Source organism: Phragmites australis, chromosome 19, assembly GCF_958298935.1.
Source record: "Phragmites australis chromosome 19, lpPhrAust1.1, whole genome shotgun sequence".
NCBI lineage: Eukaryota > Viridiplantae > Streptophyta > Magnoliopsida > Poales > Poaceae > Phragmites > Phragmites australis.
The window spans coordinates 12,930,151-12,947,087 of record NC_084939.1 but is presented as its reverse complement, the minus strand read 5'-3'; the positions used below and the strand labels follow the sequence as shown (position 1 = coordinate 12,947,087).

The following is a 16,937-nucleotide window of genomic DNA, read 5'->3' as shown; positions in this document are numbered from 1 at the left end:
GAACCGTTCGGTCTTGTCGGTAACCGTTCGGTTTTAGAGATTTATCAAGCGGTTTTCTCAAGTTTTAGTGAAGTTCAACAAAAAAAAAAGGCTCAACCTTGTAAAATTGATAACTAATTCATGTGAGCTTCAAATCAAGTGAAACAAATTTTGTTAGTTTCCTTGTAACATGATCTATATGATAAAAGTATTTATACTTATAAAAAAGTTGACTATTTTCTGTGAGAAAATGTATTTTCTAAACTAAGTTAAATGCATAGTTTAGATGAAACCAATTTTGTTAGTCTTCTTATATGATCATTTGTCTTTTAAAAATACATGAAATCATGAAATAATTATTGTTACATGCATGATTGTGTAAATGTGTTGTAATTAGATTAATTCATAACCAACCCTTCACACCTCCAAAATTAGTGAAGCTATTTTTATTAGTTTACTTATACTATGCTTTATGTAGAAAAATAATGATAGACATGAAAAAGTTAATTATAATATTGTTTATTAACATATTCACTTTATGCTTGTGAACTTTGTAAAAATCATAGAGAAATTAATAATTCTAAATGAAGTGAAACTAATTTTAAAGATTCTCTTAAGATATGTCATATATAAGAAAACTATGTGTTTATATGTTAATTTTTTAACATAAGTTAATAAATTAGTTGTGCACTTTAACTATTTTCTTTTTAAAAAAAACTTCGTGCCTAGAATACGATGCAAATGATATTATTTTTTAATTTTTTTCACAGAAAATCTTAGAATAGTCTCTAATTCTTTTTAGGATTTTTATTTCTTAATTTTTTTAATTCAAATTTGATTACGGACAGTTTGTATTACTGGTGCAGCTCAGTAATCGATAACCGCAAATTTCGCTCGGTAACTGTCGATAAGTTGAACCCTGCTCTAAGACAAGGTAGAAATGTTATCTTGGCTAGGCTCGATCCAAGGGCTGGTTGATGTATTTCCCAATTTAATTATTTGTGTACTTGTGTTCGATCAGTCAAAACCAATCTGAAAAAGAATCCGTGAACCCTTGCAAAAAGATAATAATAAAATCTGTAAAAACAGACCAACCGTTAGAGCTGACATAAAATAGGAAAAAAGTTTGTAGCTCAATCCATCAATACACGATCACCATTACTTCTATGTTCTTCTGAGGGATATGTAAGAAAGTTTTAACAAAATAAACAAAACGTGAAAACTGTAGAACAATCTACCAGATGGTCTTCAAAACCAGAACAACTTATGAGGTAATAAAATACAACAAAGATTTCTCAAAGATTTCTTTGATATAAGGTAAACATTCAGGCACATATTTCTATTACAGGAGCAGTTTTAGTAGATAAAGCAATGTCTTACAGTTACAATTCCAACAAGAATGATAAATACCTTCAATCTCACCTTCATCACTTATATTCTCAAACTACTATTACATAAATCAAGTACCAGAAACCACGAAACTACCCAACAAAGATTCACCTTACAAATAGACCAGAAAAAAAGGTGTGGTGTACATATATAGCATAAAACTCAGCCAAGTCTTGCTTCTCGATGTAAAACCTGAAAAGAAGATGTTTAGATCAGCTTACCCTAATATAGCCACACCAATAGATGCCATTTAAAATGCATGCAATCAAACTTTTGGGCAGTTGACCAATAAATATGCATATAAATACTTCTATAATGTTAGAGATCATGTTGATATCTAAAACCAATTCTCTTTAGTAAGGGAAGGAGTACAAATTAGTGGATTATAGATGAACGAAACCATTTAGAATCAATGTAGTAAAAGTGATTCCCATCGTATGTCTGACAGAAACATATCACATTAAACTCCTAAATTAAGTCTAATTGGATGCAGATGTGTTCATACTAAAATATTGCATTTTGTTAGCAATATTAGATCTGGGGGCTGAATTACAATAAATTTAGTTGTCCGACAGTATAGTTCCTGACCATGCATGGTATCGTTACATAGTTGTGTCCAATATGAATAGCAAAGGTTGTTTTACAGTGCTATGAATTTGGCAACACTAAAAAGTTTGACACTTCATCAATGTGCAAAAGAACTAGCAACGTAAAACCATACAAACTTGTTCTACCTCTTCAGCAAACTTAATCAAGATTGTCGTCCTTGGCCTTTGCTGGCCTTCAATTGGTACAAAGTGTGCAGTAACTACCGCAGGAAAGCCAGCATTATCTAATACACCCTACAAAAAGTGTTGAAATATTGCTCAGATAAAATGATAAAGTCAATGATTGGACATTAGATCTGGGATTCCTACCTTTACAATTCCTGCAACAAAAGCTCCGCAGTTGAATGCTCCCATGTCTTTTGGCACGGAAATGAACCTGTCCAAACAGAAAGAATATCACATTTTAGATTTGTAGGAAAAGAAATGCATTATGAAATCCACAGAAAACCATCAAACCTGTTAACAAGAAGCTCCTTTTCACTAATCATGTATTCATCCTCATGTTCTGTTCCTTTCTCAAGTGAGTCAGCCACCTGGTAACATAAGAAAGCAATTACTAGAATAAGTAAACAAACATGTGAACAGAGTCCAGTGATTAGAAGAATATCACAGATAACCATTTACTACCAATCATATTACAAAGAGCTGAATAAATTCTTATGTAGCACAGAGCAATAGGCAGTTGGTTTAAATGCTGAGACCGATCCAAGCAAACTGACTCGAGAGAAACAGCAGCGCTGCGAAATATATATATTATTATACACATGTGAAAATAAAGCTGCGAAACTATTGTCCTTCAGGTGTTTGGAAAACATGCAACCACCCAGTGCAAGGGTGCTGTTAGCGTATGGTACTGCAGTGGGGACAGTGTGTTGAGACAATTTTTGGCCAAAAAGCTTGGTCTTATCCTAAAGAAGCTTGAAAAGCAAAAATATTCTTAACGTGACACTTGCGCACTTGGCAATGTTCCAAAAGTGGGCGCCCTAAATGTTAAATGTTAATATACGATCACCGGTTAAGCGGCATGAACAGTCTTGTTAGTCCGTATAGTCACCAGTAAGCGAGTAACTGAACAAACAACAGGTGTAGGCTTTTGAAAACATGGCACTTAGAGAGGTCAAAGGCTATTGGCAAGTCTGCATGGTGTGAGGCAGAACATGTCTTTGCTCTAGTCATGCCAGCAACATCTCCCGGCCTAGCTGTCCTTGGCTGCACAATTAGTCCCTTTACTGAGGAAGAGGCTAACCGCTGTTTTGTCAAAATAAATCTTGTGTGTTTATTTCCTGTAACAGCCACCAATGAAGTGTCTTTTATTCGCTGTTAAGGCCATTAAGGTCATTCGGGCCATTAAAGCCAGGTTTAAGATGTTGTTTTCTTGCTGTCATAAGAGAGAATAGACAACAGAAAGGCTGCAGCGTTGCAGCACAAAATTCCTGGGTGTTTTCCATGGTTTTTGCGTGTTCATCTAGGCTGATTTCAACATTTGGCATCAAAGCATGTGTTGTCAATCCAGGCGCCACTATGTCGTCATGGGCTCCTAGGGCCGCACAGTCGAGGACTCTTCTGCACTGAGGCTGCCGTAGCTCACTGACACCTCCGCGCCGACCACGGCACTGTGACAACAGTGGCCGTGAGGTGGTCGTGCAGCGTGTCGTCAAGGAAGCATTGAGCTCGGTTATCTACCCAATGCTCACCCGAACGAATTACATCGACTGGGCGCTTGTGATACGTGTCAACCTACAAGTGCAAGGTCTTTGGGAGGCGATCGAGCCTGGCGACGGTGACTACCATGACGATAGGATGGAGCTGTCCGCCATTCTCCGTGTCATGTCGCCAAAGATGCTATCAACTCTCGCCATGAAGGACACCGCCAAGGATGCCTAGGAAGCGATCAAGACGATGCTTGTCGGCGACAAGCGTGCTGGAGAAGCAATCACACAAAAGCTGCGACACGAGCTCAGCAAGATCGAGTTCAAAGGTGGCAAGTCCATTGATGGCTTAACCATGAGGATCACGAGCCTTGCCAACAAATTCCGAGTATTGGGGGATGAAGTCACTAATGTTAAGGTGGTACGAAAATTTCTACAGGTCGTCCCAGAACGCCTCCAACAGGTTGCTATCTCCATCGAGACCCTCCTTGATCTAAGCACGATCTTGATCGAGGAGATGACCGGTCGCTTGCGCACTGTGGAGCAGAGGTACAAGTTCGACTCTTCGAGTGGCAATGGCAAGGAGAAGCTACTCCTCACTGAGGAGTGGCTAGCATGCATGAAGAAGGCTGATGGTGAGGGAGAATCCAGTAGTGGCGGCAATGACGGCTCCCATCATTGTCATGGCAAGAACCGTGGGTGCGGTCGTGGCAACGGGTTGCGCGTTGACAACAGCAACACGTCCAGCCCAGAAGGTGGCCAGGATTAATGCCAAAACTGCAGCAAATTCAGACATTAGGCCAAGGATTGTCGCAGCAAGCCGAAGCGGGCCAAGGCGACGACGATGAACCCACATTTTTGATGGCCAGAGCTTGTGTCACGCCGTCTGCCACGTCCACTTCGCTGCAACCCGCCATGCTAACATCCCCTCCTTCGCGATGCAACCCTCTCCGGCTGGTCGAGGCAAAGGTATTCACGTAGCTAGATCAAGAGCACCGTGACGATCGACTGTGGTACCTCGACACAGATCAACATCGGAATCCGAGGCACCGTCAAGTTCGGCGACGGCTTCGTCATCGACATCGAGGGGCGCGGCACGATCCTATTCACTTGCAAGACCGGCAAGCACCGCTCTCACGGGGGTGTACTTCATTCCTGGGCACACCACAAACATCATTAGCATCGGCTAGCTTGACGAGAACAGCTACCAGGTGCTGGTCAACGACGGTGTCCTGCGGATCTAGGACCCGGATCGACAGCTACTGGCGAGGGTGAGGCGCTATCCTAGCCAGCTATACATGCTCAGCCTCAACATCGCGTGACCGCGATGTCTATCTGCAAGAAGCTCAAAAAAGGCATGGCACTAGCATTCGAGGTACAAGCACCACATCTTCCAATCCCTGTGCAAGCTTTCCAAGAAGGCCATGGTGCGAGGGCTATCGCGGAATGATCACATTGATCAAGTTTGCGACAGCTGCCTTGCCGGGAAGTAGAGGCGAGCATCCTTCCCCAAGCTACCTGTGCAGAGCACGCCCTCAACATTGTGCATGGCGACGCCTGTGCAGGCCCATCGCACCCATGACACTGACCGGGAACCGTTACTTCCTCCTGCTCATGGATGACATGAGTTGTTACATGTGCCTCAGTTGTCTCGCGAGCAAGGACCGAGCGCTGGCGGTGATCAAGCAATTCCAAGCGATGGTGGACATAGGGTGCAAGTTGAAGGTCCTCCGCACCAGCCACGATGGCGAGTTCACTTAGGTGGAATTCAGTGAATACCGTGCTGAGCGCAGTGTGCAGCGGCAGCTCACGACTACCTATTCTCCACAACAAAACGGAGTCGATGAGCACCGTAATCAGACATTGGTCGCCATGGCTCGAAGCTTGCTAAAGGCAAAAGGCCTCCCCGGAACGTTTTGGGGTGAGGCCGTCTCCACCGCCGTCTTCATCCTCAATCGTGCGCCAACTCGAAGCATCGACGGGAAAGACGACATAAAAGGCCTGGCATGGCGAGTGGCTAGCGGTGCACTTCCTTCACACCTTCGACTGCGTCGCGCATGTCAAGAACGTGAAGCCTCACCTAAAGAAGCTTGACAACCACAACACTCCGATGATCTTCACTAGCTACGAGAGTGGGTCCAAGGCATACCGGGTGTACGACCCCATTAACAAGCACATGCATGTGACGTGCGACGTCGTGTTCAACGTAATGGAAATGGAGCTCGAAGGAGGAGCAGAAGGTGAACAACGACAGTCCCTTCACAGTGGAGTACATGGTCACCAGGGAGTCAGTGCGCGACACGCGTATGAGCTCCCCTGGACCATGGCCGAATATCTTCGCCGGTGACACCTACGGCTACAACGGATCGAACTCCGGTGGCGATCAAGCACGTCATGCCACCCACGCACAACTCTAGGCTTGATGCAGCTGTTGAAGAAGATGATCCCTAGCACTATCGCACCGCCAACAACATCCTCAGTTCGACCACGCCACGGGGGTACGCATTGCGCCAACTCGACCTCGACGAGCTTCACATGGTGAGCACTGAGGAACCAAGCACCTTCATTAAAGAAGAGCAGAGCGATAACTAGCAGAAGACGACGCAGGAGATGGACTCCATTATTACTGACAATAAGACTTAGAGCCTTGTCGATCTCCCTGCAGGTCACCGCACGATCGGCCTGAAGTGGTTGTACAAAGTGAAGCGCGACGAGCGGAGGCATCATGAAGCATAAGGTGCACCTCGTCGCAAAGGGCTACGTCCAGCGACAAGGGGGTGGACTTTGATGAGGTCTTCGCCCCTGTTACTCGACTAGAGACGATGCAGCTCCTACTCGCCATAGCCGCGCATCAATCCTGAGAGGTTCACCATATGGATGTCAAGTCGGCATTCTTGAATGGTGATCTCTGAGAGGAGGTGTACATCGCACAACCGCATGGCTTCATCTACATAGGCAGCACAAAAAAAAAATCTAGCATGTTCGTGTGTGTTCATCATGCCTTCCTTCTCCACACGATTGATTAAAACCATGCCATTGGCAGTGCGGTGCACGGTTGGTACCATACAGGGAGCGGATCATGTGGTATTCACATCTCTCGCACATTGGCTGCACCAAATGGCAGGAAGTGCCACAGGTACCTACACTGCTACTGTTGCCACCAATTTCCTCAACATTGGGCAATGCTAAAGCATGGATACCATCACAGCCAAATGTCTCCGTGGTTTCACCGTTCTCTCATGCGAGCATGGGCACAACGGCTCCTCAGCAGGGGCTACAAGTATGGCTACAGCCATTGCCACCGTTATTAGTTTCAACATTTGTTATTTCCTTTTGGGTACTTGCTACCTTTTAGGTCCGCTCTTGAATACTTTCTATCTTTAGGCTCTACCACCTCGATGCAAGGAGTTCAATGTTACCACTATCAAGGAAGTGCAAAATTAAAAAGATTTCTTAGTATATTGACTTCTCCCTGCCCCTTTGGTGTGCTGTAGCGTCACGGAACTGTCATGCCACTTGGGTCTGGGGTTATCTAGTCCATGACACAAGCCTATGGTTATTTTGTAATCAAAGAATCACCACACCAGTCACCAATAATAAAGCTTAATGAATACAAAATATGGTGATCACTCCATCCTGAGATTGAATAGGAATCAGAGACAGTCACAGGCAGAACATAATACCTTTCCAAACAAGACTTTCCATACAGTGGTGTGGATGAATGATAAAATCCCCAAAAGTCGTGTCTCTCGTCTATTTCCCTGAAGTAACAATCTAATTATTTTTCCGAACATGACTGCCTTCAAAGGAAAAGGCAAGGAAAAGAAACGCAAAGCACATATATAATAACATGGAGAATAATTCTTCAAATCTGGAGAGCACTTGAAATACTTACAGGTATTATAGAATATGAATATTTCATCTTATAAAGTTCATTAGAAACAAAGAACTGACACAGTGGCACTTTAATTGATACTATTTGATTAGTTCAAAAATATTGATTGCTATGGTTTATACTAATTTAGATTGCATGGGTAATAAGATATGATATATCAGATATTGTACTACAAAGAGTTAGTTTTGTATCCAAACAAAAATATTTTTATAAAAAGAAATAGAACTACATAATGTCATTTGCGAAGATGGAGCAAGGGAAATGTTCCAATTCAGCCTTTTACAATGCTAAACATATGAACCAAGCAAAGAAACTGGTACCAAACCTTCTCTCTGTGACAGAGAAGTTCAAGCACCCTTGCACCGACAGCATAACCAGCATCCTCCAGTCTGTGCATAAAAAAAAAAGAAACAGATGTAGCCAAGATGAATTTATTTAAAGCCTTATACCAACAAAATGAAAGATTTCGATGGGTAAATTTTTCGAATGAATTTATGTGATCTGGGTATAAGATAGTTGCATATGGTAACCAAGAAGGTTGTACCACATATCAATCAACACAAGATTAATACAAGGCACATGATAGTAAATAGTCAATTAACATAGATACAGATTCATAAGACAAAATGACTACCTCCGTTCCAGCTCAGCAATGTTGTCAACTTGTGTCTGGTTGTACTGAACTAACTCTGAGAACAAGAATGCGAATGCGCTCAAACTGACCTACAAAAGACAAAATATTGGCTGAGCATAGAAACAGGCCACGAGAGGAAGCAAAATGCCGAAGTTATAAAATAGAAACCTAAGAAAGACCAAACACATGAGGAAAGCTTATCACAGTCTATGACCTCTCTCATGCAAAATTTGTCAAGAACTGATAAGTGTTTTGCCAAGGAAATAAGCAACCACTCCCTGGCCGCTAATGAGACCATAGCCAGTAACCTCAATGCGGAAAAAGAAGAATGAAAAGGAATTTTTATGCAATAAAGTCTTCTGATGAACTATATTGATCAAATATATACACTGGATGCAATGCAAAGTTACTAGGATATCATGTATCAACATATTTGAACTTGGTGCACTGGGTCAAATAACACTTTTGAGAGCCCTGTATTTTGTCCCTGAAGTATATGATAGTCTTGAGGGCCCTCTAACACGTTCACTTATCCTTCTCTCCATGCTTATTCCTACTGTATCCTCCTCCATGAGTTTGGGGAGTGGACTGAGACCATAATACCAATGGCCAGTGAGTAAGCTGTGAATCGAGTCAGAAAGCTTTGGGTCCATAACAGAAAGATCTGGTTGTCGTGTCTGGCTGGCTTTGAGAGCCTACAACCCCAGCCACCGACAATAAAGGTCCATGGCTGCATCAATGTGATAGTCTGGTAGGCTGGTGGTTTGGTGTTGCAGTTGTTAATGGTATTAGATTTGGAGATACTAGGAGAATTTACTTTCCATCCCTTTTTATTGATCTTAGGTTCACTCTTATGAGCTAGTTAGCCATCCTTTTAGGATTTATATTGTATGCTTACCTTGAATATCCCAATCTTAATATCGTTTTTTAAACTTTACTTATGGGTTAGTGGATATTGTTTTAACCTTTTGGAACAGATGAAACAAAGTAGGTAACATGAGTAACATTTCTTTGCCACTCCAACATAGAATTGACCCTCTCTGATTCACATGTTTTTGTATATATATAAACTAAACGAGCTTTTAGAAAGTAATACATCCCACATCAATAATACACAGTTCTTTTCATCTAGCAAATACATTACTGTAACACAAATTCATGGCACCATTTCCATAGAAGGTTCCATAAATAGCAGTGATGAGTGGCCATTTGTTCAAATTTGGAAAACAACAATTGAAAACATGAGATAATATTTTCTCTCCCAGTGTAAGAGAGTTGCAATCATATTTATTGCTTACAAGGAAAATGACTAGAGTTGAGGTCCAGTTCAATGAACTTCAGAAAAAGAAGTTGGAGTAAAAAAACATTTGAGTTTTTCTACTTAGTACTAGTGTACTCCCTCAAGTCAAAAGGGCGAGCCGTTTTAGGATGCGTGCAGTCAATTTCAACTAAAATTGTCTGTATGAATAATTAGATAGCCATGATGAAAATGATATGAGCAGATTTGCCTCAAAGTTACTTGAATAATATTTTAACTTTAATATTTTATTAGATTTTACAAATTTGGTAAAGTAGAAATTAGGGTTCAAATTTGTGTTTTTGAGACCATGCCACTGTCAAAAAAAAAAAAAACACTTATTTGTGACTAGAGGGAGTAATAGTTATTTGTTTCATGAGAAATTTGTCTGTATATAAAAATGAATTGAGACAAATTCAAGATATTGCTACCAAAAGCTTCCATGTATTTTCAGAAAGGGAATTACCAGCTAATTCTACGTATTATGAAATAAATAATCAACATATTCCATACACATCCTTTCATAATTATGAATTCCAACATTTGAAAATAGTAATCAGGCTAATCGCTAATAAATGGAGTGTGTTTTAACTCTTAAGGTTTTTACTCTAACTCTGAAAGCCATCATCATTATCAAGTCCGAAAAAGATGTTGCTGTCCTAGTCTATCAGTTGAAGGTATTCACCAAAGTTTAAACAGAACTTGCACCAAACGAAAGGTACAACAGTATAGTTAACTTCACATGTTGCGCAAATATGTTTCCCTTTGCTCCGCAATGTTAGGAAATATAAGTTTTACCGCTATGTGCAAAATATCAGCACTTTTCAACTAGTATCATGCATTATCTTGCAACAACTTTCGGGAAACACGGAAAAATAAGGTACACAGGGAGCCAATCGCACAATTTACGGTCTGTGAGTCAATTACCCTGCCAATGCCTGGGTTAAACTGATCAAGAGCTACGACGCATTTCGTCAAACTGATCAAGAGCTACAACTGCTTCAACAACCAGCGACCCTTGCCTACAGCCTACGAGATCTAATCCCTGAGCACAGATCGAGGCCGCTTGTGCGCAGATCTGAAGGGGTTTCGAGACGGGAACGGCGCGTACCTCCTGCCTGCCGCGGCTGAGGGGCTTGTCGAGCACGTTGGTGTACTGCTTCGCCTTCCCCACGCCGATCATCTTGCCCCGCCCTTCTCTGGGGTCTGTCTCTCTTCCACCGTCTTCTTGGGGTTAAGGAATCGGAGGCGAGGAGTCCGGGGGCGAAGGGCGGGTACCTTGGTCGGTGGCGAGAAGAGGATACGCGGCGGCGGACGGAGGAGGCGCGGGGGGAGATGGTGCGGGAGGGGAAGATCGGAGAGAAGAGAAGCGCTGGAGCCGGGTCGGTCGAGACTCGGGAATGTGTCGTGGTGTCAGTGACACGTCGAGGTTTACGCTGGGCAGTAATTCGGAATTTTTATTTTAAATCATTTAAAGTAAAATTTTAAAAATAAACCCCACATACCTTTAAATAAACTAGATAAAAAACTAAAAAAATCAACTTCCCTTAATTCACTTCCCTCACAAAATCATTTCTTTCATAAAGTTTATCTTAAAAAATCACTTTCAACCATAAATTAATTCGAAAACACTTTCTAAAAAGATTAAATTATAAAAAACTCTATCAAATAAACTCCGTATCCCTGCCTCTACATTTCTCTCACATGCTTGCTGAGAAACGGATGAAAATTTATAAGAGCTGAGGGCCTCCTGTTCTTCAATCTTTCCCATCCCCTCTGGATCAGGTGGCATCCTCTCCCTCTCCACTTTCCCTTCTTTTCCTTTCTTAGATCCAAGTGAACTTGGTAGAGGCCTCAGGGCCTGTTTGGTAGTGCTCCTGACTCTAGCTCTTCTATGAAAATAGCTGACCTAGAGCGATTCTCATAACTGAGCCGCACGCTTCAATTGTTTTTCATTTTTTTCAAACTTTCTCCCTATAGAATATGATGTAAACGACATTATTTTTGAATTTTTTTTTTCACAGAAGGTCTTATAATTGTGTCTAGTTTTTTTAAAGATTATTTTTGAATTTTTTTATTTTTTTGAATTTTTTGAATTCAAATTTCGGTTACCGTTCGGTTTCTGAAACAGGACCGGACCGAGAAAATCGGTAACCGCGATTTTTGAGCAGTTACCGACGGTTTTTTAACCCTAGTCACACCCAGTTTTAAGACCAAAACCAGATGTAAACTATATGTATGCCAGGATCAGTTATTCATACATATAGCGACTTCATTAGTGTAACAGACACAATGCTTCTTATTACAACGCTAAGTTATTACAAAATGACCACACACGGGTCTAAAGAAAAGAACACCACAGCGGAAAAAAGGAACGGCGCAGCTCCAAGCCAACAAGCAGCCGACCAAGAGTTCCGCAAGCCTAGAACTCGGCATCATCCTCGGGGAAGTCGTCCTCAGGAAATTCTTCAAAGGTTTCACCTTCTGAAACAGCAAGCGTGAGTATTTCCAATAATCAACAAGTGGGGGAAAACATTTAATTTGATATGGTGACTTGAAACAAGGCTTCCTATTCTCTAGGGTTTCATTTGCATAAAAGCCGATTTTTAGCCCTGAACTATGGAAAACAAATTTTTATTTTAACCGGGAAAAATGTACCAAAGATTTTTTTTTTCTTTAACCTTTGGGAATTCAACCCAATTCCTAAAGATTTTCTTTAACCTCCGGGAATTCAACCCAATTCCCAAACCAAGAGAAACACCCACCCGACTAATCATGTGAGGGTCCATGCTGCTCATAACCGTGAGCACGGCTGAATATTCAGTTTGACACTCTGCAGAGTTTGTGCACTTTACCCACGAGTCGTGATCTTCTCTGTTGCCGGCACCTGATGGTACCTTACACACTTCCGCGGTGTGCGCCAAGAGATCACTATGAGGCTTTTCCAGAGAGTCTCCCAGTATGCACTCGCCCACTGAGGTTTCACTGCCGTACATAAGTGGAGTAACCCCCCACCCCAGAAGCCCCCTCTTGTGTCGGGTAGAATCGGGAAGTAACCCTTCCTTCTCTACACATCCGATTGGCTCATACAACACTGGGAGAACATCTAGTTACTAGGCCAAGCCGTACCATATTGGTCTCATAGTTGCTTTGTTTTTCATGGATGTTCGCTCCACGAACCGGTCCTTAAAATGGTCTGGGTAAGACCTCCAATAACCCCATAAGGGTATATTACCAAATAACCAACCATGCTAGGAAAAGTACCCCTTTCTTGCCCAAAATCCCAATTATCTCTGTTGTTAACTCCCTTAACAACATCAGTTTCCATGATATTCTTCCTATATCAATTTTTAGATCATAACTCAAGATTCATCATCCTACACGCTACATGTTCATCTAAAGCATGGCTAAGTATAAACATGATGATCTTGTATGGATAAAGCACCTATATCTAACACTAGTATTTGCTATACTACCCATTTGTAAAATAGCATGCATATTTGTCAAAGACTCGCTTTTTGTAAAAACTAGGTTTGCAACATGGTCAAGACACTTGCCTTCGTCGAAGTGTTGCACAGGTCCTTCAAAATCTTCCTCTTGAAAGTTGCCGAACTCCTGGACTGAACCGTCTACATGAGCACACAATCTAACATAAGAATAGTACACCAAACATTCCTAAAACTAGATAAAAACCCTATAAACAGATTCTACGCGACACTACGATCGTCTGAGTGTGAAAATCGCCTAAATCGGAGCTACGAACAAAAAGTATTAAGCTTTTGAAGTTATAGGGGCTATTCTGCAAATTTTACTTGAATTTCAGAGAATTACCGAATTGTTTTTATACTGAAAATCTTATTTATAAAACAAATCCAGGGGTTTCTATAAAAGTACAGAGCTTTTATGTGGTTACAGAGAAGTCTAGGGGCTAAAGTGCAAGGTTGCCATTTTCCTGAATTATTATGATTCGGAAATGACTGGATAAAGGCTTCGATGACGTGGTATTGACACATAGGCAGATTGGATGACATGGCAGGCTGATATGGACGATGACATGGCTCTGCGGCTGATTGGGATTATGGAGACGACACATGGAATTATATGATTGGCTGGGCGAAGAGTTATTTTGCTTCTAATCTGGATCGTTCATCTCAGATCCAACGGCCAGGAATCAAAAGGGCTTCGGTCGGCGGTGCAAGCTCGGGCGGCGACCAGCCGACGGTGACGCATGGCGGCGGGGCTCGTCGGAGATGCGCAAAGCTTAAAACGGAGAGGAGGGGCAGGGGGTCCTCACCGAGGCTTCACGGCGGCTGGACACAGCTTGGTGATGGCCAGCGGCGAAGAAGGGCGGCCGGTGGGGTCGTAGCTCGATGGGAGAAGGCTACGGCGGTGGAGAGGTGCCGAGGGGCGGCAGAGAAGCCGTCTCGTTCTCCTGCGAAGCTGAGAAGGCGGTTAGAGAGGCCAGAGACGACACGGCAGTGTGAAAATGGTGGCGGCGGCGCACACTCACCGGCGGTGAAGAAGAAGCCGGCGTCGGGGAAGAATCCGAGTGGAAAAGGAGGGGGAAACGGGTGCAAAATGTGCGGGACGTCGCAAGAGAGATGATGGATGGCTTAAATACGCGAGATAGGGAGAGCATCAGCCGGAATTTGAAGAGAGGCGGCTGGCGGCCATGGCGTTCAATGGTGTCAGTTTCCTTGCTTTGATTGGGCAATAGAGAGAGGTAGAGAAGGGGGAAACAGGCGGAATCACTCAGTGGGGAGTTATGGCATTGAATCCAGTCGATTTTGGAAGGGGAGGGGGCGCGGGGAGGCGCCGATTCGGCGGCGAGCCGGCGGAGGGGATCGGGCGCGCTGGAGGTTGAAGAAGCGGAGCCGGCGGGTTGGCGTGGCTCGGCTCGGGCGGATGGGCGCGGCTCGGCTCGGGTGGGCCTGCTTGGCAGCGGAACAGAGGGCGGGAGGGGGCGGCTCGGGCGGGGCGGCCCACACGGGAGGAAAGGAGAGGCACGGCTCGAGAGAGAGACGGGCCGGCAGGAAAAGAAAGAAAAAGAAAAAGGCCCGGAGGGAGAAAGAAAAGGGGAGAGAGGCGCTTGGGCCGGATTTAAAGGAAGAAACGACCCGAGAAGGTTTTTGTTATTTTGAAGTGTTTTTCTTTTATGCTTTTAAACCAAAAAGGGGTTTCCATTTTATTTTAAACCAATTTTCGCAAAGGGTTTTTAAACGAGCGCCAACTAGCGAAACTTAGCAAATTTCCACACAATAAAAACCTTAATGCATCTATAATGGCATGAATGCATCAAACATTATCCTAGGACAATTTAAATTTAGAAATTAATTTTCCTATTGAACAAAATTGCAACCACCTATTTAATTTCTAGCAAAATTTTAAATTATTGTAAAAATTGAAATTTGGGGTGTTACAAACCTACCCCCCTTAGGATGAATCTCGCCCTCGAGATTCAGGTTGATCTTCAAACAACTGCGGAAATTCTGCCCTCAGACCATCTTCTCGCTCCCAGGTTGCCTCATCTTCTGAGTGATGACTCCATTGAACCTTGCACATTCTAATAGCCTTTCTTCTCGTCGTTCGCTCTGCAGTATCCAGAATCCTGATAGGATATTCTGCATAGGTCAGGTCTTCTTTTGGGTCCACTTCTTCCAGGGACAACTGTTCTTCTGGCATCCTTAAACATTTCTTTAATTGAGATACATGAAATACATCATGCACGTCAGCCAGTGCAGATGGCAGTTCCAGCTGATAGGCTACCTCTCCACGTCTAGCGATTATCCTGAATGGTCCAATGTACCTGGGTGCCAATTTTCCTTTAACCTTGAACCTGCGGAGACCTCTGATAGGTGAGACTTTCAAATACACCATATCCCCCACTTCAAAGGTCAATCCTCTTCGTCGATTATCCGCATAACTCTTTTGTCGAGACTGTGCGGCCTTCAAGTTTTCCCGTATGGCCTGAACCTGTTCTTCTGCTCTTCTAAGAATTTCTGGCCCAAACACTTGGCTTTCTCCAGTTTCGTTCCAATACAGCAGAGTTCTGCACTTTCTACCATACAAAGCTTCATATGGAGACATTTTGAGGCTGGCTTGGTAGCTGTTATTGTAAGAAAACTCTGCATATGGTAAGCTTTTATCCCAACTCTGCTTGTACTTCAAGGTGCAGTCTCTTAACATGTCTTCCAACACTTGGTTGGTCCTCTCTGTCTGTCCATCGGTTTGGGGGTGATATGCGGAACTAAAGTTCAGTTTAGTGTCCAAAGATTCGTGTAGTTTCTGCCAGAAGCGAGAGGTAAATTGGGTACCTCTGTCCGACATAATCTTTTTGGATACCCCATGTAGACACATAATCCTTGACATATTTCGCACTTGAATATGTTGTCTTGACTGGGATAAAATGCGCAACTTTCGTTAAGCGATCCACCACTACCCAGATAGAATCGTAGCCTGCTTGAGTGCGGGGTAACCCGACGAAGAAATCCATACCAATTTCTTCCCACTTCCACTCTGGAACTTTCAAGGGTTGCAATAATCCTGTTGGCCTTTGATGTTCTGCCTTTACTCTCTGACAGGTGTCGCATAAAACCACATATTCTGCAATATCTCTCTTCATACCATACCACCAATAATACTCTTTCAGATCCTAATACATCTTAGTGCTCCCGGGGTGAATGGAATGCGCAGAATCGTGTGCTTCTCGCAAAATCAAATCCTTCAAAACTTTCTGGTTGGGTACACAAATCCTTTTCCCAAACCACACTGTTCCTTGATTATCTTTCGAGAATCCCGGTGCCTTATTTGTTTTTATGAGTTCTTTGATCTCCTTTATTTTCTCATCTTCCCATTGTCCTTTTCGGATGTTTTGTTCCAATTGTGACTTCATTTCTATTACTGTTGCATCCATGTTGGCAATAAAACCTAAATTTATTCTCTCAAACTCCTTGCATAATTCCGGCTGACTTCCTCGCAATATAGTCATATTGCAATATCCTTTCCTACTCAGGGCATCTGCCACAACATTTGCTTTCCCAGGGTGGTAATGTATCCCCACATCGTAATCCTTGATTAGTTCCAACCATCTACGTTGCCGCAGATTAAGATCTGGTTGGGTAAAAATATATTTTAGGCTTTTATGATCCGTATATATTTCACATGGGCTGCCAATGAGGTAGTGCCTCCAAATCTTTAGGGCGTGAACCACAGCAGCTAATTCCAAATCGTGGGTCGGATAATTTTCCTCATGTTTTCTTAACTGCCTAGATGCATATGCTACCACATGACCTTCCTGCATAAGCACACATCCTAACTCTTGTCGAGACGCGTCACAATACACAGAGAACGACGTCTGGGTGTCTGACATGATAAGAACTGGCGCGGTGGTCAACTTTTTCTTCAATTCGTTGAAACTGGCTTCTCGAGCAGCTGTCCATTTGAATTCTGCTCCTTTTCCTAGTAGTTCTGTCATTGGTTTCGCTAT

The 16,937-nt window shown here is 42.9% G+C and overlaps 1 protein-coding gene across 2 annotated transcripts; it reads right to left on the bottom strand.

Moving 5' to 3' along the window:
- Nucleotides 1-1,259: 1,259 nt before the first annotated feature.
- Nucleotides 1,260-10,881, bottom strand: LOC133900442 (uncharacterized). Of its 2 annotated transcripts, XM_062341591.1 has the most exons (9): nucleotides 10,756-10,881; nucleotides 10,563-10,675; nucleotides 8,155-8,243; nucleotides 7,846-7,909; nucleotides 7,309-7,386; nucleotides 2,433-2,509; nucleotides 2,286-2,352; nucleotides 2,103-2,210; nucleotides 1,260-1,560 (listed from the first exon to the last, which is right to left on the bottom strand). In XM_062341591.1, the coding sequence occupies exons 2-9, from the start codon at nucleotides 10,632-10,634 to the stop codon at nucleotides 1,531-1,533; spliced, it is 585 nt and encodes a 194-aa protein (XP_062197575.1). In that variant the 5' UTR covers nucleotides 10,635-10,675; nucleotides 10,756-10,881; the 3' UTR covers nucleotides 1,260-1,530. The 2 variants fall into 2 exon arrangements, with proteins under 2 accessions (XP_062197575.1, XP_062197574.1); XM_062341590.1 differs by having other exon boundaries at nucleotides 10,563-10,874.
- Between the last annotated feature and the right edge of the window lie 6,056 nt (nucleotides 10,882-16,937).

Coding starts and splice junctions, on each gene's coding strand:
- LOC133900442 (XM_062341591.1), bottom strand. CDS start 10,634: ATGATCGGCGTGGGGAAGGCGAAGCAGTACACCAACGTGCTCGACAAG. Junction 7,910..8,154: donor ATTGCTGAGCTGGAACGGAG/GTAGTCATTTTG, acceptor TTTTATGCACAG/ACTGGAGGATGCTGGTTATG. Junction 2,510..7,308: donor GGAAAGTCTTGTTTGGAAAG/GTATTATGTTCT, acceptor TTATGTTACCAG/GTGGCTGACTCACTTGAGAA.